Raw genomic sequence first — 27,111 nt, forward strand, 5'->3', positions numbered from 1 at the left:
CCAGAGAGGAAAGCTCCCTGGAGCAGCAGGCTGGCATCCCGGATCCCTGGATCCTTGCCATGGCTTTTCCTCACCCTTTTTCTCTCCTTTCTCTCTGTGTGACTCCATTTGCCCACCCAGGTTCAATATCTACCTCACAGGGCTGTTGTGAGACCCTTGTCTGGCAGGTGGGGTAGGAAAACCCACCATTCATGGATCAGCTCATCAGTGTTCCTGAACTCTCTCTTGACACATCCATGTTGGCAAAAATCAGGAGTTTTACTCATTCCTTTCATCTGATGCCAAAATTTGGGGCATTTATATCAACATCCCACAGGCTGGTGTGAGATGTGGAAGAGATCAGATACAGGAATTTCTGCTCTTATTCCTGAAATACATGAAATTTCCAACACAACTGAGGACAAAGGAGTTTTGTCCCACTGTCCCAAGCCACCACCAACCACCTAATCACCTTTTCCAATGCAAACTCAGCCTTTGGACTGCAAAACTCACTGAGGAATGGTGCAAGTGCACATTTAGTCTGTGTAAGAGATGCCAGTGCTTTCTGTGCCACAGTCCAGACTGTCCTACAGCACCGCAGGAAATGTTTCCTGGTTGCTATTTGAAAGGATGTGCAGGGAAAAGTAATTTTAAAATCATTTCTCGGCTTTGACAGGAGTTTAGCACCCTCAGCCAGCCTCTCTTTGATTGGACACACTTCAGTCAATGGATTTGGGCTCCAGCAGACAGGATTTAGGACATGTATCCCAGCAGCTGGCACTGAAGAGGAAAACTTTATCACCATCTTTGCCTACCCCATAGTCAGCAAAAAATGCTAGTTTATCCCAAGTTTTATCTTAATCGTGCTTAGCAGGATGAAAATCATTCTGTTCAAGTGCAGGAATTTCTGCTCGGAATTTCTGCTACTTCCTTCAAGAGCTCCACTGGTGGACTTTTGAATGCTGTAAGAAAATTGGATTAGGGAACAAAAGGGTAAAAAATTAAAGAAGAAAGAGCAAAATGCCCTCTCAGGGGTGGAAAAGGAGCCCACCAAAGACCCTTCTTGTGCACCATGTGAATTTGGTTCAGGGAAAACACTAGGAATAATTACTTCCTTTCAGCCACCCTGGCACATGGAAATTCTTGGAGCAGCTTCGAGTGGGTCCCTCCTGCCAGAAAACAGCGCTCAGAGAACTTCTGCTTTGTTTGCCTTTGAAAACCAAGTCACAAGTTCAAAAATAGAGAAAGGGAGAGCTTTAGCTAAGGTGAACCAAGTCTTCTGCACAGGGGAGTTGGATAGGAAAGAACTGTTCCATCCCTTAAGAATTTCTCTGATTTTATTTTTCCAACCCACATGGAAACCTCAAGGCTAAGAGCAAACATGAAACAAAATATGCAAAACAATGCATATGCCAACAAAAACAGTTTGGGTATCATGGATGGAGATTGTTTTGATCTTTTCCTGTTTGCATCCTCTTTTTTTTTTTTTAATATATATAAATTATCCTGCATTTTGAAACAAAAGCTTTTCTGAAATGAAAAGAAAACAAACTGAAGGAAAATGTCGAAGAAGACCTCCAAGAGCTTCAAATCACATCATTAGTTTCCCAACAGATGTGATATTTTCCAACAGGAAACAGCCTGAAGTTGGCATTTCCCAAAAAGTTCTAACTGTGACGCATTGGCTTTTTGTGGAGGGAGAGAAAATAATTTTCCTTCCCAAATCTTGGCCCTCTATCACAACTTTACAGGGCTCTCTTTACAATGGGATTCCCTTTGATATGGGAGCCTGCAGCAACATTCAGAGCCCTGCAAACAGCGGGGGCCACGAGATCCTTCTTCACAGGATGGGAACAGCCGGGTTTCCAAGAGGATTTAATCCCCATCAGACTGTGGAGCACCAAGAACAGCACAGGCAACACCTCCTCGCGTCCTGCCTGCCCTTCAACCCAGCCAGGATGGAGCTGTCCTTCATTTCTGAGGTGGTGGAGTCTTCTACTGCCTTCAAACCAGGCAAGCAAAGAAAATCCACCCTTTGCTTTGTGTGGTTTCACTGGCCGGCAGCAAAACCACCCAAGCCTTGAGAAGGTTCATCCAGAGGTTGGCAGGATGGTTCTCTTTAATTCTGTTTTAACAATACCATGTTTCTTTTCCCCTTCTGAGTGGAGCTTGAAGAGTTCCTGGAATGCCAAAATTTGGAAGAACTCACCGTTATCCACCAGGGAAGGCCATTCTCCCACACCCAGCCCCCAGCAGGACCCTGCCCGTTGCCCAGAATGATAAGCACACGGTAGAGATCAGAGGGACCACGACAGCCCCTGGCTGCAGTGACAAAGACAAAAAGCACACTTGAGATTAAAGCACACCTCCAAGCCTGCTCCATGATCCTGATAAAACCTGCTGCCCAGGAGGGAATTCCTCACTGCCTCTCCTCCAAGGTCCCAAGCCCACACTCACACTTCCCCCTCTGCCCCTCTCGCTCTGTGATTCCTCATCTCGATGTCACCGCCTCTCCCAGGCCAGGCTTACTCCAGGATATTCTACTGAGCTCAGCTCTTGCTTCACCACCAGCGAGGAAGGAGTCTCTGCAGAAGGTTCCTGTGTGCCAAGAGGGGATTTTCCTGGGATCATGAACACCCCTGGGAGCTGCAGGGGAGCCCAAAATGCCTGGTATCATCAGGGCTGATCTCCAAGCTTGCATTCCCCTTTGGAGAAGAAGCTTATCCTGGCCAAAGCTGTTTTCTTAGACTGGCCTGGAGCTGTGCATCAGATCTGGGCTTGTGCACTTGCCTCTTCCTTGTCCCATTTGTGTGCTTTGGTTTCTGAGCTGTTTTCCTTTTTTGCACTGTCAGGAGTTTCTTTACCCGTGTTTAATTGTCGTCAGCTGCAAAATGTTTGTTAAGCCTCTCCACCAAGCTCTTTAAATGAACGTCAGTGGCTGTCTTCCCTTGGACAATAATGAATGTATATATTGTAAGTGCAGACTATACAGAAAAGTGGCTAAGTCAAGGATCAGAGGGTTTTGTAAAGCCTGTTTATTTTTTTAAATAAGTTTGAGCATTTATATTTTACCACCATTTACGTGGTTTTGGGGAACCCAGATTGTGTCAAGATCTCATGCCAAAACAAGCCAAAAGTTGTTTGATTTCAACCTTTTCTTCCATGAACCATATTTTAAACGATACTTTGTCATTTTAAATGTTTTATTGAAACATGTACTGATGAAAAAAAAGAAAAAAAAAACGAACAATGTCATCTTGACAAAAGATTTATACATGAATCAGAAAGTATTTATTTCAATTTTGTACCTTTCCATTTTAATACATTATAATGTATTGACTCAACTGAGATAATATAAACAGTTCATTTTAATAACATGTTTGCGGTGTGCGTGTCTTCTTACTCTTTCCTTTCTACTCCACATTGAACACAGAGATTACGAAACCAAAAGAAATATTTTAGATCCTGGCAATCCTGAGGATTTTTTAGACCAGAACACGAGTGTCTCTTGAGCAGAAGCCTCCAGGAGAACCAAATGGGCGTGGGGTCAGACCATGGGATGAGGTCTCCTGAGAGAGCAGAGGATAAGAATGGTCCAGGGTTAGAGTAACCCACATGCAGCTGGAAATCCAATTGCCTGCTGCTGGCTCTGGGTGATGTGACCCCGTGTGGAGTCCCCAGGCAGGGAATGGCACCACCATCACCCCACGTGTCCCGTTTCCATCCTCTGGCAGAGGTGTGGTCCCTGCATTGAGACCCCAGGTGGGCCCTTCCCACAGGGACTGAGTGTCTGACACCTGTCCTGGCCCTCCTCATCCCCACTCACTCAATCCCTAAGTAAGGATTAACTCCCTCCTCCCCCAAATTCAACGCCTATTCCCGATTTTCTTCATTCACCTACTCTGTCCCCTGCTGCTCCTCCAGTCCCTGCCCAGGGAGATGCATAAACCCCTCACACACACAGGGGGCCACATCTCTGCTGCTGCCCACGAGCTGTGCTTTGGCTTCTCTGCTTTGTCCTTTGTTGGGGCAATCCCAGACATCAGCACAGACTGGGAGAGGAACTCTCTGAGGGCAGCCCTGGCAGAAGGATTTGGGGCTGCTGGTGGGTGAGAGCTGGACATGACCCATCCCTGAAACCCCCATGTCGTGGGGCAGCAGGGGAGGGGTTTGAATTCTGCCCCTCTGCGCAGCTCAGGTGAGACCCCACCTGCAGAGCTGCCTCCAGATCTTGGATCCAACAGCAGAAGGACGTGGAGCTGCCGGAGAGAGCCCAGAGGAGGACACAAAGCTGCTCTGAGGGCTGGAGCCCCTCTGCTCTGGAGCCAGGCTTGGAGAGCTGGGGGTGTTCACCTGGAGAAGAGAAGGATCCAGGGAGACTCCACAGTGGTAATTAAAGGGAGCTTGTAAAAAAGAGGAAGAACAACTTATTACATAGATAGATGGGGATTGGACAAGAAGGAATGGGTGTAAACTAAAAGAGGAGAGATTTAGATTCGATGGGATATTGGGAAGGAATTCCTGGCTGTGAGGGTGGGGAGGCCCTGGCAAAGGGTGCCCAGAGAAGCTGTGGCTGCCCCTGGATCCCTGGAAGTGTCCAAGTCCAAGTTGGACGAGGCTTGGAGCACCTGGGATAGTGGGAGGTGTTCCTGCCCATAGCGGGAGGGTGGAAGAAGATAATCTTTGGAGTTCCTTCCAATCCAAACCATTCCATGATTCTCTGATCCAGTTTTCTGGCCTTAGTTTGTGTCTCTGGTTCAGTCCCTCTCCTAACCCACTTCTGAACCAAAATATACATTTGATGACAGCTGACCCCTCAATCCATCACTCCACAGGGAAAACCCAAGTACTAGCAGTCTGTGCCAGCGGTCCTCCCTCAGACATGGGTCTGCTGTGCCATGGTAATTCTTGTCCACGGGTTGCTCATGAGGACAGAAACCTGCTCGTGAGGGCTCTCTGTTGGTGCTGGAGGTTGGTATCATGTGGACAGCAAATCCTTTTGTGACCACGAGGGAAATGCTGATTCCTTCCTGGGATCTCAGGCACCTCTGGCCAGGTTCATGCTCCCAAACTCCAGAGGAGCAGGGGTCACCTCCAAAACACCTATTGGGAATAGTCTGTTCCAACTCCCAAGACAAGTCCAAGGATGATTTGGGACGTTTCCAGCTCACCTGGTCCAAAACTGTGCTCAGGAGTGTGCTTGGAAACCAGCACTTGTTTAATTTACTGCTATAGATATAAGCAGTGAGGACCAAAGCACACAACAAGGGAGGGGGGACACTCATTGTACAGCCCCACTGAGTGCTGATTGCTGGTGGCAGCTTTTGGGTATCATCAGGAAAAACAGATCATATCCTCCATGACTGAAGTGTAAAGCTGTTCCCCTCAAGAAACCGCTGTTCTCTTCACTCCGGAGGGGGCTTTTGTGGCAGTGGAAATGTGGACCTGAAATTTCTCCACCTCTGCATCTCAAAGCAGGATGAATGCCCAGTACAGACTCCAGGAAAGTTCCTCATCGTATTTGCCAGTTTGGTACTGGTTCTGTTGTAAAAATACCTGATCCTGGGAGGTGATAGGGGAAAAGGATTTCTGGTACAGCGATGGCCCAAAATCTTGGCAATTTTCTCCAACAGTTATCAGCTTCATCTTCAAAAACTCCCTAAAAGGCAAAGATTGTAACATTTTGTGCCACATCTCTCCCAGTCTGCTGCAGGAAGGAGCCCACAGCTCTGAAGGCCCAGCATTTCATTGCACATCAAGGAATACAGAGTAGGAAAGGAGGTGTCTCATACGCAACAAGAGCGCAAACCAAACATCCTTGTGCTTCCAGATGCTCTGGACTGGATCTGGAATTCAGGACACTGCCAGAGTTCAACTGGAAGGCAGGTCTGGGAAATATTGAGTGGGGAAGGAAGGAGAAAGGGGTGGGAAGCTGTGTAGCCTCATGTCACACCTGAGGGACATCAGAGAAGAGAGTTCATGGTTATGGAGAGACATCTGGAAGAAAACCAGGTGAGTGTGGGCACTCCCTGCACACGGTGTCCTTTATTCTGGCCTGACTTTCCCTCTCTGGGGATGTCACAACAAACCCCTGCAGCACTGCAGGCTGGGGCAGAGTGGTTGGAAAGCTGGAAAAGGACCTGGGGGTGCTGGCGACATGAGCCAGGTGTGCCCAGGTGGGCAAGAGGCTGGGTTGTCCCAGCTCTGGGGTGGCAACACCTGTGCTGGGGCACCTCCAGTGCTGGGGGCAGCTCTGGGACCCTCCCAACAAGGAAAACATTGAGGGGCAGGAGTGTGTCCAGGGAAGGGAATGGAGCTGGGGAAGGATCTGGAGCACCAGGAGTGGCTGAGGGATCAGCCCTGAGATGAAAAATTCTTAGCTCTCCATGCCCTCGACTCCCCAGATGTGTCAGGAGCAGTGAGATTCCTGCACTTTTCCATATAAAATGGCAAGTCTGGGCCACAAATCTCAGGCAAATGCTTTTTCAATGGGGTCTTTGAGGCTGGGACATGGAGGAAAAGGGAGAGGAGTAGGATATAGGGATGAGTCTGCAGAGATCCTGGGATAGTGGGAGAAGCTGAGAAGAAACCTAAGGAAAGACAGAAACAGAGAGGAACTCCTTAAGGGTGGGAAGGGAGACAGAAATAAACACCAAGGGAAGAATTCCAAGGAATTTTAACCTGCACCAGGGCCAGAGCAGAGCAGCAATCCTGGAAAAACCATCCTTCACCTATTAGGGTGGGGAAAAAACAAGTGAAGAAATTATTCTACACAGCAATTACTTCTCTCCTGCTAACACCCAGCCCAGGACAACCTTTTGACAAATCAGGCTCCCTGTTCCCTTTCATCAATCTGCCAGCTTCCATTTTAGCACTTTCCCTAATAATCTTCCCTGGTTTGCTGCTAACAAACAACTTCTGGAAAGGACAACTGCAGCTCAGTCCACAACCTGGCTGCTTTTTGTGCTGCTCCCCACCTGCCAGAGAAGCAATCTCCTGCCATGTTACAGCACAAGGTAGGTAGTGGCTGCCTCCACCTAGACCAGATATTCAGTGGGAATTTCCTGGAGACTTTCCCAGTCTTGGGTTTTTTAGGAAAGCCCATGGAGAGGGTCAGCATGGCCACACCCAAGCTGCATGCTGGGACTAGAAAACAAATGAGTGAAACCAAAGAAATGGGTTGAAAAGGAGCATGGGGTGAGACAACAGGAGCAGCTTTCTCCTGGTAGGATAAGTGGACACTGGGGAAGTTCTGAGGATGGGAGCTGAGCATTCCCAAGTGGAAGAAGAAGGGGTTGGATATAATTCAGCAGGACCGGTGTGGGTGGCATTGTCCTGCCCTGTGGCAGCACCCGCTTCCCGAGGGCCACTGAGAAGGGGGACACTGCTCCAGGGCTTGTTAGGGGTACCCCTCAATAGATTAAACTGATTAAACTACAACTTAACAGCTCCTCTGACCACGTGTGCATGTGCATTTCACCTGTTTGTGAATCTCTCTCTCTCTCCCTAGAACAAGCTGGGACCTGAGTGCTGCAGTAAAGTGGAGATTTTCTTCCCAAGCTGAGCACTCTCCAAAGTGCTCCAGAGAACCTTAAGCAAACAATGGTATTTACAAGCACTGGTAGTGCTGCTGCTGCCTTCAGCTGTGGATTTGGAAGTGTCTGTGGGATAAGTGTGCCACAATAAATTCCCTGGCTCATTGACTCCACGATGGGTGAGCAAAGGAAAGCTCCAGCCCAGCTCCTGCTTTACAGGGAACAATTCCTTCCCAATATCCCGCCTAACCCTGCCCTCTGGCAGTGGGAAGCCATTCCCCCACATCCTGTCCCTCCATGCCTTGTCCCAAGTCTCTCTCCAGCTTCTTGGAGCCCCTTTAGGCACCGGAAGGAGCTCTAAGGTCTCCCTGAAGGTTTCTCTTCTCCAGCATAAACAGTCCCAGCTCTCTCAGCATCATTCCTTGATGCTTGTGCTATCTTGGGCTTCATGGGGGAATCCTGTTCTTCCAATGTGTGGAAAAGGTAAGGACAGGGACACGGACTGGCAGTGAATGACAGCAGTGTCCCCAGACCTGGCATTCCCAGTCAGTGTCTGTGGGGAGCTCACAGGACAAAGTGTAGATGAGAGAAAGGAAAACCAACGTGTAATTAAAGAGCTAATGAGCCCATCTTGGCTATTTTTAGAGCTCTTTTATTTTCCAGTGGTTGCTCAAACAGCCCCGAAATGACAGTACTGGGTCAGCCTTGAAAGTGCAGCTCCACTTTGAAAAGTGAGCAATGTCCTTGTGGGTTTCCCTCTTTATTTCTGTTCAAAAGCCCTAAATCTAATTTGCTCTGTTTACAAAGCTGAGCCCTGCTGGGACTGCGAGCGGTGCTGGTTCAGAAATCTTCAGAAGGAACCTCCATCCTGCCACGAGAACATCCCAGACAGCCAGGGCTAATGAATAAAACGGGCTGGAAACTGGCTGCATTCAAACAGTTTAAAACCCATTGCAGGTCTATTTGCTTTCTTCACTGCTGACCTCTGTTTGCTGCTGCTGGATCCTGACAAGTCTTCAGCACATAATTCCTTATGAATAATATATCAAACACTCTCTGCTGGGCCTGGCATTTCCTCCTCCTTGTGGAAAGCGATGAACTTTCCCTGCAACCATTCGCAAATCCAAAAAAAAAAAAAAAAAGATATCTGGGGCAGGGATGGTTTGTTTAATCTTACCAGTTTCTTCCCAGTATTTTTTGTGGGTCCTGTTGAAGTGAGCTACTGGCATTGCTTTTGTGCTGCTCAATATTTCTTTTTGTGCTTCATGACCAGAGGAGTGATTCCTGCATCTACAAAAGTACCATTTTCCTCTTATCTCATGTGAGTGGTAAATAGCACTCGAACCCCTGGCAACAAATATCTCGTGCAAATGAAATTTGCTGCCCAGCTGCTTCTCAGAAAAAGAACACAACGATGGTGGAAGGGGATTAATTTTGAAATCTGAACCAGCATCTGCAGGAAATATTTTTTTTCCCTCTACCATCTCAGTTTGAGCAAAGCAAGTGAGTGTTTCATGGGATCAAATGGGACACTTTATTCTGCAGAGTGAGCTGCGCTTTACAGAGGAGCAGTCAGCAAAGGGTTGGGTTTGTGGTTAAGTCATTGCATCAGGCCTGAGGGAAGATGCCCTCTCAGATGGCTTCTTGAATTAACTCATAAAGTGATAAGATCTGGAGAACTGGAGGAGCTGGAGGAGCCTTTGGGCAGCCACCTATCTCCCTTCCCCATTCTGTGGTCAGGTCAAACAGTCCATCCACAACAGATGTGATCATCAAAAAAGACAATCCCAGCACCCCTTAGCCATTCCCAGGTGTTCTGTCCCCTGCCTGTTCCCCAACATGCTCAGTTATGTTGATTCCTGCTTTTCCAGGTGGCAGTGGGCAAAGAAACCAATCCACCCCTAGCAGCTCCTGCGTGCTTTTCATTTCTGGACCAAACAAGCCCAGTTCATCCAAGCTCTTCCTCACTCCATCTTCTCCAATCATCTGCTTGTCCCTTCCTCTCCCGTCTGCTCCATACCTGGTTCATTCCTGATTTCCTGAAGTGCAGTGGCCAGATATGGGCACGTTGTTACAGCTGTGGGGCTTTTCCATCTCCGAGACTGGGAGCAATTATCCTCTTCCATCACAGGTAATGGGTCCAGAAAGAAATTGGTTCTTTTGAACCATTTTTTTACTACAGGTTTTCATTTCTCTTGTTATTTTCTAGCTTTACTCCTTCCTCCTTTTTTATTACCCCCCAGAGTTGGTGCCTTTTGGTCATTCCCACTTTCCCAACTCAGCTGGTGCCCAGATGAAAAGTTTTGCTCCCTTTTGACCCTTAGTCACCAAAACCAGCGTCATCATCAGAGACAAAAATTGGGTTGGTTTGTGGAGGATTGTCCCCAGTGAATTATTCAGGTGGTTTTTCCATCACTCTGCTGTCCTCCAGTGCACAAATATTGAACCAGTTACGGAACAACTTCAGCAGGGTTTTCCCAGGGACTGGAGGCAAAGTAGCTCATCCGTGATTCCCTGAATTCCACCACTCTCCTCTTCCTCCCAGTATGATCATTACTGATTCAAAGGGTGTTACATGACAGTTCTCAAAATTTCCAGGCTGAGCTTTCCCTCAGTTACAAACCTCCCAGGAGAGGCAGAGCTCTCTCTTCCTGCTCCCAAACCCGCACCGCTAAATTGCGCTGAATATTCACTCAGGATTTCGGGGAAGACTGAAAACAAGAAACCTGCAAAGCCTTCAGTCTCCTGTCAATGCCTCTTATGGGCTTTTCACCTCCTCACCTACATCAAGGTGAGATCAAGGCCAGGTTGGACAGGGCTTGGAGCAACATGGGATACTGGAAGGTGTCCCTGCCCATGGCAGGGGTTGGAATGAGATGACCTTTAAGATCCCTTCCAATCCAAATCATTCCATGTTTCCATGATCCCATAAATCCCATGCTGATGAAATAGCAAAACCAAGAGCAATAGTAATAATAGTAATAATAATAATAATAGTAATAATAGTAATAATAGTAATAATAGTAATAATAGTAATAATAATACCACCACACTGCACTCATGGAATAGAAGGAAAATCATCAGAATTCCTCTCTGCTGCCTCTTTTGCCACGCTCCCTCCAGTGTTCCCAGCCAGCCACTGCTGAGCTCTGTGCTGGCAGCACTTCCAGGAACAGCAACCCCTCTCCCTGAGCCTGTTCCTGCTCCTCGGTGCCCCAGTAGCTGTTCTTTGAACCCCTCGTCTCCTGGCTGTGGGCACTCGTTGTGACATCCTTTGCTCCGTGGGTCACACGTTGTTAATCTCTTGCTCCCTGCCTGGCGCTTGATGGGCAGCTTCTCCCACCAGAGCTCACCTCTAATCCGTGTGCTCCCTCGAATCAGTGTCCTAAATCAAAGCTGTCTTGTCGTTTTAAGGTCTCCAGGCAGTCCTTGTCCTTAGAGCTTCCATCACACCTCTCCCAGGACTCCCTCAATAAGCATTTCTAGCCTGGCCTCAGGCCATTTATCACACAACAGAGGCTGAGTTGCCTCACAAAGGACTTGTTGCACAGCCGGGACTCACATTCTGTTTCTTTCCTCGCTTTCCTCCTCCTTTCCTCCCTCCCCTTTTCTATTCCTGGCTGCCTCTCCTCTCTCTCCTCACATCTCCCAGGTTTATGGGGCATTGGAATGGGGCCCTTCTGCAGGGCACGGAGCTGCTCCTTAGCTGGGAAATGTAATTCTCTCCCTCCTGACTTCCAAGGGTCTCCTCCAGGTGGAAAGGGGTCGGGGAGGTGAGTATCTGGCTCAGATGTGCTTCCAACCCTCCTCCACTTCCCTGCTGGTTCAATTCCCCTGTTGTTGGCTCTGTCCATCCCAGCTGGATTTTTCCCTGTGACCCCAACTCAATCTGAGAGTGGCACCAAAGGAATTCCCCAAGCCTGAAGGGACTCGAGGTGACAGCAATCGATAAGGACGTGCTGGGAGGAAAATTCCCTGCTCAGACTCCGAGCCCTGGGTGATCCTTGTGGGGCTGGCTCTCGGGAAACACCTCTTTCCAAGGAAGACACTTGGGAGGAATCGCTGGAGAGCTCTGAATGGAATGCCCACCAGGCATCTTTATCCCTCTATTCTTCAGAGCAGAGCTACATTTCAACCTCCCTCCAAGCGCACTGGAAACAGGGTTTTAGGCTATTTTCTTAGAGGGCTAGAATCACCCACAGCTGCTGTTGTTTCTCTTGGCAGAAAGTATATATTCAAACATTCACACATTTTTCTTTCCTGTGACACCAGCTTTTAGTCAGGGATGTAACTGGGAAGCACAATAATTGCCCCTGGATGGAACCTTTTCTCTGCCTAATTTCACTGCCCCTGTGCATATTCATGGACTTAATTGTTTTATAAACTCCTCATTTGTGAGAACGGTGTCGGATAATTTGGACCTTGACCTCAAGCCTCCTGTTAAGCAAATATTAAGTAATAATTAAATCATGTGCGACCTCCTTTGTGTTTTGAGTTGTGATTCTTTGCTGGCCGGGAGTGAGAGCTCTGGAGGCAGAAGTGCTCTGATGCGGTCGAATATTAAGTTTCAAAACCAAACAAGAGCAAAATCTCAAGCTGAAGGCATCCTTTAACAGAAATTACTTCACGTTTTCCACCTCCAGTGATGTCTTTATACCACAGCGAAGCTGTTCCAAACGTGGGGAATGCTGCTCCCTGTTGGAGCGACCAAATACAACAGTCAGCTCTCAGCCGGAAGATTTAAACCTCTCCAAAATTAAAAACAGAGCAGAATTTGGCTGGTGTGAAATGCATCACACAAGTGACCATCAAACACTCCACACATGGGTGACAACACAATTTCATTGATGTAAAAGAGATCTTAGAGGGATAATTCATGGAAATGGCTGCTACTGCCAGGGAGGGCACTTGGATCAGGGAATACAGGTAGAAGGATGAGGGATTATTTCAGATCCAGATGCCAGCAAAGAGTGGCCACTACAGAGAATCCCTGGGTGGTAGTGAAAGGGGAGAAGGAGGCTCCTACAGCTCCCTGAAAGGAGGAGGAAACGGCCTCAAGTTGTGCCAGGAGAGGTTTAAATTTGGTATGAGGGAAAATTTCTTCACTGAAAGGGTGGTCAAGCACTGGAACAGCTGCCCAGGGCAGTGCTGGAGTCCCCATCTCTGGAGGGATTTAAAAGCTGTGTGGATGTGGCACTTGGGGACATGGGTCAGAGGTGGCCTTGGCAGCGCTTGGGGATGGTTGGACTTGGAAGTTTTTTCCAATCTGAGTGATTCTATGAGGATGCTGGTGAGTGACCTGTGAGCCCTGGAAAGCAGGTGAGGTGACACAGGGCTGGGAAGGGGCTGGAGCCCCAGGAGAGGCTGAGGGAGCTGGGAAAGGGGCTCAGCCTGGAGAAAAGGAGGCTCAGGGGGACCTTCTGGCTCTGCACAACTCCCTGACAGGAGGGGGCAGCCGGGGGGATCGGGCTCTGCTCCCAGGGAACAGGGACAGGAGGAGAGGAAATGGCCTCAAGCTGTGCCAGGGGAGGGTCAGGTTGGACATCAGGAGGAATTTCTTCATGGAAAGGGTGCTCAGGCATTGGAAGGGGCTGCCCAGGGAGGTGTTTGAGTCCCCATCCCTGGAGGTGTCCAAGGAATGACTGGAGGTGGCACTCAGTGCTCTGGGCTGGTGACAAGGTGGGGATCAGTCACAGGTTGGACTCAGTGATCTTGGAGGGCTTTTCCAACCTCAATGATTCCATGATTCTGGGATCCTGTGTGACTCTATGAAAACAGAAAGAAGGCTCTTCTGTGGTTGATCGTGATCTCCAAGGATTTCCTCCTGGAGGAAAGCGTTAAGTGAAACTTTCAAAAGGGAAAATCTCCCTCTCTCCCACGTAGTGAAGGTCTGGGCAGTATTTATTTGTTTTCACATCAGTCGAGCCTGATGAATGTGACCTGAAAGTGCAGAGAACTGGCAATAAAGTCTGGGGAGAACAAACCCTGTGAGGATTCTTGGCAGTGGGAAAGGGCCTCAGAAAAGTCTAGAAGGACCAGTTCAATACCCTTGTTTAAAGAAGGAAGTGGGGCAGCCGGAGCAGCCAGTGTAATAGGACCTGAATATGGACTATTAAAAATAAATCATCAAGATAATTATAAATTTAGAGATTTGCCAGGATCAAGCTCCATCGCATCAATGTAACTTTGCTGACAGACAGAAGGGGTCTTAGAGAAGAAAAGCCACAGATATAATGTTTGTTTGCTTTGTCTATGAAAAAACACAAATAAACCTTATCAAAACTGTCCTGAACAGTGTTCCCAAAGCAAACAGGGAGCTGTAACATAAATCCAAAGGCACAGAGGCAAAGCAGTGGGAAAAGCTGAGCCAGGGGAGCTGTAACCCAGGTGCCATCCAGATGGGAGGATGGATGGAGAAAGAGCAGTGGGAAATCTGTCCTGATCCTCTCCTGTGAGGAAAAGCTGAGGGAATTGGGCTTGTTCAGCCTGGAGAAGAGAAGATTTGGGGTCACCTAATTGTGGCCTTCCAGTACCTGAAGGGAGTCTACAGGAGAGCTGGAGAGGGACTTGGGACAAGGCCTGGAGGGACAGGACACAGGGAATGGCTTCCCACTGCCAGAGGGCAGGGTTAGATGGAATATTGGGAAGGAATTCTTCCCTGTAAGGGTGGGGAGGCCCTGGCACAGGGTGCCCAGAGAAGCTGTGGCTGCCCCTGGATCCCTGTGAGTGTCCAAGGCCAGGTTGGACAGGGCTTGGAGCAGCCTGGGATAGAGGAAGGTGTCCTTGACCAGCAGTGACCAGAGGGCAAAGAAGGTCAATGGTATCCTGGGGTGCACCAGGAAGAGCATTCCCAGCAGGTCAGGGAGTGATCCTGCCCCTCTGCTGAGCCCTGTGAGGCACATCTGGGGTGCTGTGTCCAGGTCTGGGCTCCTCAGGACAGGAAGGACACGGAGCTCCTGCAGCAGGTCCAGAGAGGCTGACAAAGATGATGAAGGGCCTGGAGCATCTCCGTGCCCAGGGAAGGCTGAGGGAGCTGGGGCTGCTCAGCCTCAGAGGAGATGCTGAGAGGGACCCTCAGCCCTGGGTGTCCCTGTGTGCAGGGAGGGCTCCGAGCAGGGCCCAGGCTCTGCTCCGGGGCCCAGCAATGGCACCAGAGGAACGGGCAGGAGCTGATCCCGGGAAGTTCCACTGGACACGAGGAAGAACTTTCCTGTGCAGTGACCGAGCCCTGAACAGATTGTCCAGAGAGGGTGGGGAGTCTCCCTCATGGGGGATATTCCAGACCTGTCTGGACACAGCCCTGTGCTCTGGGATGGCCCTGCTGGAGCAGGGAGGTGGCACCAGAGGAGCCACCGTGGTCCCTTCCAACCTGACCCATCCTGGGATTCTGGGCTCAATCCTCCCATTATCAACCTCACTCAAGGAGTACCTTGAGAGGACACTTGGGACACTTCCAGGTGACTCCAGCTGGGAAAGAAAAGGAAAACCACCAAATATCCACAGTTCAGAACAGCACAACAACATGAACAGACGCAAGTATTGATTCAGTACAGGGTAGAAGACAGAACTAATACACGCCACGAACACAGAATATAAAACAATATAAAACCCCTTCCTGGCACTTCTACAAAAGGGATATTAAAGAACAAAATGTTGTGCTTGGATGCAAAATGTAGGCAAGGAGGATCCAGAGGAAGCTGCCTGAAGAACTCAGTCATGTCTTGGGTGCTGTTCTTCAAATAAAACAACTGAAGAGATGCTAAAACCCCAGAAAATATGAACGACCAAGGGCTTAAGATCGTAACTACAAAAATTATTCCTGTATAGAAGAGCTTTGACTCAGCAACTCATCAGAGGGGTTGCTCCAGTCCTCAAATGCACTTTGTGGCAGAAAGGAAAAAAAAAACCTGTTTCATTTCACAGAAAGGCTGGAAGGGGATGCTGCTCAAGATGCCTCTGTGTGTCCCCCACCCTACCCTTCCCCGACAGCGAGATTTGGGGAAATCCAGGCACAGCCAGACCCGCAACTCCCTGGAATATTCACCCTGCCCGTGCCCCTTATTTCCAATCACACACAGCGAGCGCTGCCCATCCCCTTCCCCCGGCGCGGGAACAGCCGATACACAACCGAGACGTGTTTTGAGATATTTACTGGAATTTCAGCAAATTTGCAAACTTTTATTTTCATTCTTTCGTTTTTGCTTTGGTGGCCGCTGCGCTCGCCTGTTTTAAAACTTTTTTAATCAGGCGCCGCTCACGCCGCCCTTTTTATGCGCCGGAGGTCACGAAAGTCCCCGTGCAGGAAGGGAGGTCCCCAAGATGGCGATGCTGGCGGAGCGTGAGTACCGGTCCCGGTGGGAATGCCGCGGGAATGCTGCGGGAATGGGAGCGAACCGGCGCCTCGGGAGCGGTTCCAGACTCTCCCCACAGCCCTGCCTGAGGGCTCCGGGCTGCGCCGCCGCTCCCCATGGGTGCGGGGGGGTCTCAGTAGTGTATAAAGGGGTTTGGGGGGTTCCGCTGCTGGGGAAAGAGGTTTCAGAGTTAAGGAAAGGGGAGTGCGGGGACTGGGAGAGGTGGGATGAGGAGGTTCCTTTGTGCGTGAATGGGGCTCCAGGGGTCCCCTGTGTCGGGGAAGGGGGGGTCATGGGGTGAGGAGACCTCGGGATGGCCGGGAAGAGGGTTTAGGGGTCCCCCGGTGTGGAAGAACTGGGGAGCTGGGGGCTGGGAGAGGCAGGAATGAGGGTCCAGAGGGTCCCAGTGTCCAGACGAGGCGGGGGTCTTGGAGCTGGGAGACCTGGGCTGGGGCCAGAAAAGGGGCTCAGGAGGTGCCCGATGTTGGAGAACGAGGGGTTTCGGGTCTGAAAAGGGCAGGAATGGGCCTGCAGGGGGTGCCAGGGTGAAGGAAAAGGGGGGCTGGGGCCTGGGAGAGCTGGGCTGAGGGCGAGAAAAGGCTTCAAGGAAGGATCCCTGGGACTGAAGAACGGAGGGCTATGGAGGCTGGGAAAGGCAGGAATTGAGGAAAAGGCAGGGTTAAGGAAAAGATGGGGTCTGGAGGCTGGGAGAGGTGGGATGGCCGGGAAAGGGGTTCCAGGGGGACACTGGTGCAGGATGAGGGGTGCAGGGGCTTCTCTGTGGGGTCTGTCGTGTCCCGGGCAGGAGCAGTGGGAATGTCCCTTGGACACCTTTAGGGACAGCTTGTCCTTTCAGGGGCTCGGTGCCCTCTCTGGCCGTGTGTTTAAGGGGAGACACCTCCAGCCCAGGGGTGCTGGGAGCACCCCGGGGACGTGGCAGGGCCGTGGGTTGGTGCTGGGTTTGGTGCTTGGGTCACTCCCGGGGCAGTGCTGGAGCTGAGCTCAAGCTCTGCCAATCCACAGCTTTTAGAGACCCTCCAGAGGAGGCTTTGGAGGTGGGGAAGGGTCTGGAGGGGCCAAATGAGGAGGGACTGAGGGCACTGGGTGTGATCAGCTGGAGCAGAGGGGACTGAGGTCAGACCTCAGCGGGGGCTGCAGCTCCTCCCGAGGGGCAGCTCCGATCTCTGCTCCCTGTGAGCAGGGACAGGACCCAGGGAATGGTTGGAGCTGTGCCAGGGGAATTTGGGATGGATATCAGGGAAAGGTTCTTCCCCCAGAGGGTGCTGGGGCACTGGAACAGCTCCCCAGGGAATGGGGACATTCCCAAGGCTGCCAGAGCTCCGGGAGCATTTGGACAACGCTCTCAGGGATGCACAGGGTGGGATTGTTGGGGTGTCTGTGCAGGGCCAGGGGTTGGACTGGATGATCCTGGTGGGTTCCTTCCAGCTCGGGATGTCCCCTAATTCTATGGATTTTGTTTAAATTCCCATGATATTGGAAACAAAGAGCTTCACTTTCATCTCTGAGGTGATTGAGAACTTGGGTTCCCCATTTCTGACAGAACTTTCTGGTGTCAGGACACCCTTAACCGAGAGCTCAGGGTCTGCTGAATTTGTTTGCTGGGCTGCAGGAAATATGGACAAGACAGACTAATAACAAATGTGGTTTCCATTGGGAAGTGAAGATGTGAATTGAGGAAAACAAATCTGCATTTGCACATGGAGTTTTCTGGGTATTTTCAATGTGAACTTTGGTACTCTTTTTTCCAGAATTTGTTAATTGTTTTAATTGGACATGTCAATAATAGACTCACTTGGAGTGGAAGGGACCTTAAAGCCCATCCAGTTCCACACCCTGCCATGGGCAGGGACACCTCCCACTAGCCCAGGTTGCTCCAAGCCCCGTCCAGCCTGGCCTTGGACACTCCAGGGATCCAGGGGCAGCCACAGCTTCTCTGGGCACCCTGGGCCAGGGCCTCACCGCCCTCACAGGAAAGAATTCCTTCCCAATATCCCATCTAACCCTGCCCTCTGGCAGTGGGAAGCCATTCCCTGTGTCCTGTCCCTCCAGCCCTTGTCCCAAGTCCCTCTCCAGCTCTCCTGGAGCGCCTTTAGGCCCTGGAAGGGGCTCTGAGGTCTCCCTGGATCCTTCCCTTCTCCACGTGACCACCCCCAGCTCTCCCAGCCTGGCTCCAGAGCTGGGTCCTTCCTGTGCTCCCAGACCCTCTCTGGGCACACGGCAGGGGTTTGGATGGGAACTTTTCGAAATTATAGTTAAAAACTTGCTCCAGGCATAGAATTCATCTTGGCAAAAGGGATTAGCAGTGGATCTTTTTCAGATCATAGAGTGTTTGAGCGGAGAATTTGAGTTGTCCAGCCCTGGCACAGCTGCCCAGGGCAGTGCTGGAGTCCCCATCCCTGGGGGGGGTTTCAGAGCCGTGTGGATGTGGCACTGGGGGACGTGGGTCAGTGGTGGCCTTGGCAGTGCTGGGGTTGGACTCGGTGATCTTAGAGGGATTTTCCAACCTCAGTGATTCTGTGATTCCCTAAGGAAGTGAGGATTTTCTCCACTGGATGGTGCTGCTCTCCCGGAGTTCCATCACTGTCTGTGGCATCATTTTCGGAGCAGCCCAGAAAGTTGGTGTTAAATTAGGAGCTGAATCTTGTAGCTGGAAGTTCGTACCTGATTTCCTCTCCCACTTTAAAGACATCAGTGAACAAACATTTCTGATAAATTATTGACTAATTAGTGGATTTTGTTGTTTGTTTGGAAAGGGAAGATGATTTTATGTTTTCTGGAAATGGCATGGAGCTGTTCCTGGCTTTCTTAAATACTTCTCTAAAGATGAAAGCAAGTTTGTTTGAGGCTTTTTTCCTGCATTTAAGTCACCCTGTTTAAAAATCAGAGTATGTTATCCTGGCAGAAATCCGAGGATTAAACCCACAGTGTTTGAAATACTCGGATTGCAAGTGCTGAGAAAGGGAAGGTCTCTTAATTTCAAGCTTAAGAAATACTTGTGTCTGGTGCCCTTGTGCTTTTGTTACCAACATCCTCCCAGGAGCAAAACATCTCAGGGGCTTCTCCACAGGGAGATGCTCAGGAAAAAACATAGAAGTTCGTTTTTGAGGTGGTTTAAAGCACATCAAACAACTCAATCTGGAAGTTAATTCACCCATTGTTGATAAATCCTGAGATACATGGGGTGGTTTTACAACTGTAGGAATTGCATTGGATTTAATTTCTTGGGGTTTGCAAAGTCACCACCTGAGGAACTACTTACAGAGAGTGTAAGAGTATGGACATACTTAAAATGTTGGATTTATAAAGGGCATTGAACAGTTTTTGGTGGCTGAGTGAGGGAAAGTTGATGTAAATTGAGGGATTTTAGAGGTAGAAATGAAGAAATGTGAGTGAAAAGGAGGGCAGCTGCTTAAGTGGGAAGCATAAACTCTATTGGAATCATAGAATCTGAATTATTATGGTTGGAAAATCCCTCAGAGATCATCCAGTCCAACCATCCCCCAGCACTGCCAAGGCCACCACTGACCCATGTCCCCAAGTGCCACATCCACACAGCTTTTAAACCCCCCCAGGGATGGGGAATACCCTGGGCAGCTCTTCCAGTGTCTGACCACCTTTTATCATGAAGATATTCCCTCATATCCAATCTAAACCTCCCCTGGCACAGCCTGAGGCCGTTCCCTCTCCTCCTGTCCCTGTTCCCTGGGAGCAGAGTCCAACCCCCCTGGCTGCCCCCTCCTGTCAGGGAGTTGTGCAGAGCCACAAGGTCCCCCCTGAGCCTCCTTTTCTCCAGGCTGAACCCCCTGGTTCTCCGTGGGGCAGCAGAGAATCCCAGTTTGTTTAGAAGTTAAAAATCAGAGACCACAGTGGTGCTTCCTCACATTTTGTTGGCAGCACGGGCGGGGCTTGGAGGAGGTGCTGCTCTCAAGGCTTCCTGGTGAGAATAATCACAGAATCCCAGGATGGTTTGGGGTGGAAGAGACCTTAAAGATCATCCCATTCCACCCCCTGCCATGGGCAGGGACACCTCCCACTAGCCCAGGTTGCTCCAAGCCCCATCCAGCCTGGCCTTGGACACTTCCAGGCATGAGGCAGCCACAGCCTCTGAGGTTAATAAGTTGTTTCCTGTAGAGCAGTGAACCAGGCAAAGGTTGGATTCCCCTCACAGCCCTCGGGCGTTTAACCCACTGTAAAAGCTGGTCAGGGACTGTTTGGAGCTTCAGAGTTTCAGAAGCTTGTTAAAAAAAGCCCCCACCTTACATTCTGCCAGCCTTAGTTCCTTACAAATGAAACAAAACTGGACAAAAAATTAGTCAAACATCCCTGTAATATTCAGTCCCTCTGGCCCAAATCCCAAATCTTGTCTTTTAGGGAACGATGACTTCCTGATTACATTGAAAACACCTCGTTGGATTTGGCTTCTCCCTGCCTTTGTGTGGCCTTGGGTTAACCGGTCATTTTTGATCCAGCATTTCCCATGGTGTTTAATGAAGTTTGTGATCTTCCTGTCTTCCATTCTTTGTTTGTCTTGTTTATTTAGGTTCTCTTCCTGCCTGGGTTTAGGTGCACACTTCAAGTGAGTGGTTAACTGGGCTGGCTTCTCTTCCTTGATTTCAAGGAAGCTGTTCCTGGTGGGAAAGGCAACATGTGGGTCTGGGAGAATGTAATTTCTTCAGGAATCTGTATAGGACAAAGGAGCCTTGATTTTCCTTTGGATCACTTAACTCCTGCAATCATTTCTGGCAGCTTTTCAGTTTTCCCAGAAACCATTTTTTGAGAAATCCAAAAGCTGAAATCCCACGGGTTTGTGTTCTGTAATTCCCTTTCTCTGTTCACTTACATTGGATCTTTGATTTGGCTTTTGTTCAGAAGGCAAATGTTAAAATTTCTGGGTTCTGGTTAAAGGGAAGTCTAGAGAATGGGTTTTGTCCAGAACTGGGAGAGCTGCATCATAATCTCCTCCTCTGTAGATTCCATGTTGAAGCCAGATGTAAAACAAAATTGGAATAAATATGGAATTTACACCTAAATGGTAATCCTTAAAGCTTCCCCTGAATTGCAGCCCATCCTGAGGGACAGCAACTTCCGCAGCAATTCTGCTTTGGCATCTTTCCATTAATAATTAATATTTTCACTGGGCTTTTATTGTTGTGGTGGTTTTTGTTTAGTAAAATTAACCCCCAAAATATGGTGGGTCTGGCCTAAGTTCTGGAGTGGTGTTTTTGCAATGAAGAGCTTTGGTTGAACTGATCCAATACCAAGAACTCTCTGGGAATGCCAGTAGAGGCTGTTTGAATTTTCCCTTCCTGCTCCAGCCCGGAGAAAGCAGAAGTGGTCCGTGGATCCACGAAACAGCGCCTGGAGCAACGATGACTCCAAGTTTGGCCAGAAGATGCTGGAAAAGATGGGCTGGTCCAAAGGAAAGGTAGGATCTAAGGGAAAATTATATCGCTGAAGGGTCTAAAACTGCCATAAATCAAACTCTCATTTGATTTATTCTCTTAAGTGCACAGAGAATTTGAGCAGTGACAGATTTCTACACTTAGTTACAAAGTCTTGTTTGTGCCTCTCCTGCTTTCCAGTTTCTCTCCATTCTCTGACAACCTAAATTCCCAAGTGAGAGCAGGAGTTGGAACGTTAAATCAGGTTAAAGGTTTTAAGCTGCCTTTAAACCCTCAATTCTCTCCCTGTGTGTGGTGCTCTTTAAAGCAACTGCAGGACCTGCTTTAATCTTCCACCTGGTTTCAATTTTTTTTTTTCTGCTCTCCTCCTTGAACCCCCAAAATGCTGTATCCTGTGAGCTGTGTCCCTTCCCAGCTCCAGCCAGGACCTGTGGTCCCAGTGACTGGTTTCTGGCACTAATAGCAATCTCCAGGTCAGCACAGACACCTGCAAACTGCAGGTTTAATTCCACAGAGGTGCCTCAGCAAAGCTGAGATTTGGGGCTGCACATCAGAGTATTTAATGATAAGAATCCCCACAAACCCCTACTTCCTTTAATTCTCCTTCTAGATTTCCTCTTATAGACTTTCCTTAACAGGAATACAATTAGGATAATTCTCAATTCTGTGAATGCTTTAAAGCCTGTTTTTGGATTTAAACTGTTGCCTCAGTTGTCTCACAATGTTTCCCACTCAAGCTACTGGATCTTCCTTGGCAGCAGTTGTACAAGAAGGATTTATGTCTCCATTCCACTGCAAACTTGGACAAATGGAACTTTCCCTTGATCAAATTAAGGGGCAGAAGCCCATCTGGGCAGGGAAGTTAAGCTGCTTACACCAGTCCTGTTATTGGTTGTGTTGGAATTGGGTCAGGGCAGGTTGTGTGGCCGAGTGTCCTGCTTTGCTTCCATATTTTTTGGTCAGCAGAAGTTTCAAGGCAAATTTTCCACCCCACTGATCAGAAAAACTCCACTTTGGTTGTCCAAACATGCCTCATTCCTTCAAATATTAGCTATCCCAGGATGTGTCTGCAGGGCTTCTCTGCACTGCAGCAGCACATAAATGTTTATTAATTCTAACACACTTGGCTGATGATTTGTGATAGATGAGGCAAAAAGCAGGTCCCAGGAGCAAAGTTTTAAACCAAAAGCTTTGCCTTTTAATTTTTTAGCCTTGATCATACAGTTAAGAAAGATAACCCTGGACCTGATTATTGCTTCATATTAAAGAACCCCAAAGTCATTTGCTCCAATATTTTCATCCAATTATGAGCACAAATGAGGTGGAAGAAGTTGTGAATGTCCTGATGTCTCCAGTCTGCTTCTCCCCTGCCCCTCCCTGCTCTCCTCCCATATAAATTTGTTCTGGATTGTGTGTTCCATGTGGATCTGCCTTACTCCCATTATCCTTCCCAGTGACAGAGGGATTTTTGGGGAGAGGCATGTTCTTCTTCTATAGAGTCTTGTTGGAAAGCTGGAAACACTTTGGGCTTGCTTAGGAATGTCAGGTGGCTTCCTGATTAATCACCCAACTACTTCATGTTGTTGCTGTTTTAGTGTTTGTAATGCTTTGCTGGAGGCTTAAGTAGTGAATTTAAAAGCCTTTGTGTGTTGTGTGGTAATGCCTGTGAATGAGTTCAGCTACAAGCAGGCAAATTCATAGGAAGTTGTGATTTCTTGGTCTATTTCTTTGTGAACTATCTGACAATCCAAAAGCTCTAACTGCTGCTGTAAAATCCTTACATTTTTACCCTCAAATCCTCCTTAGGGTCTCGGGGCTCAGGAACAAGGAAATCCAGAACACATCAGGGTTAAGGTGAAAAACGACGTGCTGGGATTAGGGGCTACCATCAATCACGAGGTGAGTGCTGGGATTAGGGGCTACCATCAATCACGAGGTGAGCACTAGACCCAGGGCAGGGAATGGATCCCATTTCAGCAACAGCACAATTATTTGAATGGAACATCAGTGAAATCTGTTGTCACACCTGGTGGTAGCACGTACCAAACAGGATTGTTCAGGACTTTCCAACACAACCCTGATAATTTCATTTCACTTTGGGGTGGCTGTAGGAGCTGTTGTTGGTTTTACCACCTCCCACCAACAGGAACTGGATATATCCAATTAATTTACTTCTTGGAGTCTTAATACCTGGTTTAGTAAAACTTGGGTTAGTTCTGAAGACTTCTGCCTTATGTTCATGTGGGTGATATTTACAGGACAACTGGATTGCTCATCAGGATGACTTCAACCAGCTTCTGGCTGAGCTGAATAACTGCCATGGACAGGGTGAAACAGGTAGGCTCATGCTTGGCTCAATCAGATGCTGGAAGCTCAGCAGAGTTTCCATTCTGTGTCTTAAAAGAGTTCCTGAGGCCTAGTTTGGGCTACAAATAAGGTTGACAGCTCCCTCTTCTTCCCCAAAATTACTGGGAGCCAAAGGATGTGTTGCCATCCATGACCATGGATTTGCAGATCTCAGTGCATCAGTTTTGCTCTCAGGACTCAAAGAAAGGCTTTTTGTTGAGGAAGGAAAACATAAGATATTGAACTTGTTTATTTTATCCAGATCACAATATTTGGGACACTTTTCCTGGGCTGTACCTACAGGAAGAGTTATTTCTTTATGAAGCACCCCAGGTCTGTCTGAAGGCTCACAGAAATCACTCAGCACTGCAGTGTTTTGCCTTCCTTTTGCTAATGAACTGTCACACTTGGCTTCCATGCTCCAGTGGCTTCTTAAATACCTCCTTTTCCTGTCCTTGGAGAGCTGCTCCGTAGCTTTTGCCTCAGAGTTCTGCATTTCTGCTTTGAGTGTGGTATAAAGTGATTTTTGTAGCCCTTGTGTTGAGCACACGAGTGGGGAAACTTTCCCAAAAGGGCTATTTTTAAAGTCTTCTATTTTTGCAAAGTTTCTTACAAGCTGACCTTGCTTTGTGAAAATGAAGTTAGAAAGTTGTGGTGGATGTCAGCTTAGAGAAAGAACTGCTTTATCAAATGATTTATCATCTCTCCTCTAGTTAAACTCATGTTTACATGCTGACTTTGTATCTAAACAGCTTTCTGAAGTGTTGTTAAACCAAGGGCTCCTGTTTGGACACAGCCTGTCCGTGTGCTGCTGGGGCAGCATTGCCAGCTTAGTGGATTCACCAACTATTCATTCATTCATTTGTGTAACCTTTGAGCACTGAAGGTTTTGTAGGAGAAAAAATGTAGAAAGAAGAGGAGGAAAATCATTTAGCAAGGAAGTTTTCTAATCCTGGAGAGCTAGGATTAAAATTCTGAGCCTGATGCCTCAAAAGACCTTTTTTAACTTGCTGTGCAAGTCATCCTTGTGGAATTTTGAGGCCACCCAGGACTCAGTGCTGTCACTCAGCTCCTCGAGCGCTAGGAGAGCACTTCACGGGGAAATTCCAGAAGTTCCTGTCTACCTTTAGAACTAAATCCTACCCAAGTTGCAACTTGAGCCCTGGGAAGATCAGGGAGGTGTAACTGGTGGGAAACCTGCAGACTGATGAGCAGAGAGCTGAAATTACTTGCCCAGGGCCACGGTGAGTCAGCAGAGGCAGGTTCAGGGAGCAAGGCTTGGTCTTAAGCTCTGCACTCTTGCCTGGGTCACCTCATGCAAAGTGACCCTTGAAAACACCCATTTCTCCCTGTTTCACTCAGTTCTTTTGGTCCTTTTAGAAGCTGGGACAAGTTTTCAATCACTGAGAGCAAATTTGGGTGCACCTTGAAAATTCCAGGTCAGAGTCACATTTGGTGATTTACAGAAAGGCATCACTCCGAAACTTGGTTTTTTTGGCAATTGTTGAACCTGGCAGAACTCATCCAGAGAAAACTCTGCCTGCAGCTGTGCTGCAGGAGCAAATGTTACATTATTGGCCATCCTCCAGTTCCAAACTGCATTAAAAGTCAGCTGAAAAACTTCATTGTTCTTAAAGAACTGGTGCAGTTGCCAGAGCTTGATTGCAATTAGAGGTCGGAAAGGAACGGACCCGTGGGGGTTGATGCCAACACTCAAATACCCTCAGTGTCTTCAGTTTTAGCTGTCTTTTCCTTTTTTTTCCTAGCTGAGCACCCAGTGAGGGCAGGTTTAGATTAGATTAAATGTTAGGAAGAAATTCATCTACTGGTGGTAAGGCCCTGGCACAGGTTGCCCTTGCCCAGAGAAGCTGTGGCTGCCCCTGGATCCCTGGAAGGCCAGGTTGGATGGGGCTTGGAGCCACCCTGGATAGTGGAAGGGTTTGGGACTACATGGTCTTTTCCTACCCAAACCATTCTATAATTCCAGGCTGTTTTGCTGGGGTCCTCAGTGATGATGGCTGCCCTTTCCCATTGATAAAATGTGGGAACAACACCCTGCCTGCGCTTTGGCACTTCCACTTCGATCAGATTTGCTGCAGAAATGCCACTTTGGTGGCTTTATTGGCCTGACTGAATTTCTTTGAAAAGCACATTAATATTCCTGCAGCGCTTGCTCAGTTTGTCAGGATTTTCCAGTCCCTGGAAGACACAGGGATGTATTTCCCTGCCCACTGCAAGTACCAGCATGTTCTGGAGTGAAATCCCTCTCTGCAGGCACGAGGCGGTGCTGCTGCCCCTTTCCCTGTAGGAATAACGTGGAGGAGGAAGCTCTGTGGAAACCTTTTGCTGTGTAATGCTCCTTTTGCTACCAGGAGATTGGAAACCGGGCTCAAAGTGCTGTATCTCTGTCAAGATATTTTAGTTGTGATCCTTGCTTTCCCCACAGACCCTGTTATTGATGATTTTTTTGTTAAAAACTGATTTGCTGGTCCTTTCTCTTCCCATCAGGGCTTAATGTGTGAGTGAGAGAATGGATCTCAGCCTGCTGGCCCTCAGCTCTCGCACTGCAGGCTGAGGATTTCAGTTTTAGCTCGGGGATTCTGTCATCAGGTGGCACTGCCTATCAAACAGGGAAGTGCTGGAATTCCAGTGGCAGAAAAGCTTGGGCTGCAGAGCTTTCCAGGGTGGGATCATATAAAAAAAGTGACTCAACTTGGCCCTCGGGGTATGGGTTGATTTCCCTACCCATCCCACTGGGAGGAAAAAAAACATCTCACCAGAGTAACCTTCTCTGGAGCTACAGAGTAGAGACTCCTGTGGTGCCTCTTTTCAGGACTAGTAAGGCAGTAATTAGCTGTACAACAGGTTAATTCTCTCTTTCTTGTAAATTGACAGGCTCTGTGGCTGCAAAGAGAACATTTGTACCCCTAAAATAACCTTGCACAGCACAGGAACGTGATCTCTGTGCTGTTAAATAGTGAGATTAATCCTTCACGTGGCTTTAACCTGCTCACAATCTCCCAAAGCACTCCTGAGTGACTCTGGGACTGAGCCAGCCCTGGAGACCATTCCCAGAGGACAGTTTAGATGCAGTCCCTCTTCTGGAAGCCTGGAAAATGAGATAATAGGGATGTGGCAATTTGTTCTAGCTGGCCTCAGGGACAGAAATGCTTTGTCACTATTCAGTTTCCTTACACAGATGTATCAGCTTATGTCCAAATAAAGGTATTTTGTGTAGGGTTAGGAACTAAAATCCTGTGGGGTTTTTTTCCCCCCTTTTTCTTTTTGCTCAGTCAGGTTCAGTATTTTATTTCCTACTATTTTTTACATATTTGTCAGACTCTGGTTCTGGAGACACTCCATAAAAATAGCACTATTATTATTTTCTAACCACAGAGATGGATTTGCCTTTGACCTGGAGTAGCTCTATCTGCCTTTTCAAATTACACTGGATTGGAAATGGGAAAGAAGGGATGG

The 27,111-nt window shown here is 48.5% G+C and overlaps 1 protein-coding gene and 1 long non-coding RNA gene across 2 annotated transcripts in view; one reads left to right on the forward strand and one right to left on the reverse strand.

Annotated features, from left to right (window-relative positions):
• Nucleotides 1–2,081: 2,081 nt before the first annotated feature.
• On the reverse strand, nucleotides 2,082–11,036 carry LOC138107446 (uncharacterized). Its single transcript, XR_011149515.1, has 3 exons — nucleotides 10,868–11,036; nucleotides 4,190–4,382; nucleotides 2,082–3,548 (listed from the first exon to the last, which is right to left on the reverse strand). It is a non-coding gene; the product is annotated as an uncharacterized lncRNA (long non-coding RNA).
• Nucleotides 11,037–15,798: 4,762 nt separating this feature from the next.
• PINX1 (PIN2 (TERF1) interacting telomerase inhibitor 1) overlaps nucleotides 15,799–27,111 on the forward strand; it is a 61,401-nt gene continuing 50,088 nt past the window's right edge. The window contains exons 1-4 of the mRNA XM_069011848.1: nucleotides 15,799–15,852; nucleotides 21,202–21,311; nucleotides 23,095–23,187; nucleotides 23,547–23,625. Coding sequence (XP_068867949.1) covers nucleotides 15,834–15,852; nucleotides 21,202–21,311; nucleotides 23,095–23,187; nucleotides 23,547–23,625 — 301 coding nt within the window. The 5' untranslated portion in view covers nucleotides 15,799–15,833. The remainder of the gene's footprint in view (nucleotides 15,853–21,201; nucleotides 21,312–23,094; nucleotides 23,188–23,546; nucleotides 23,626–27,111) is intronic.

This window comes from Aphelocoma coerulescens, chromosome 3, assembly GCF_041296385.1.
Source record: "Aphelocoma coerulescens isolate FSJ_1873_10779 chromosome 3, UR_Acoe_1.0, whole genome shotgun sequence".
NCBI classification, from domain to species: Eukaryota; Metazoa; Chordata; class Aves; order Passeriformes; family Corvidae; genus Aphelocoma; species Aphelocoma coerulescens.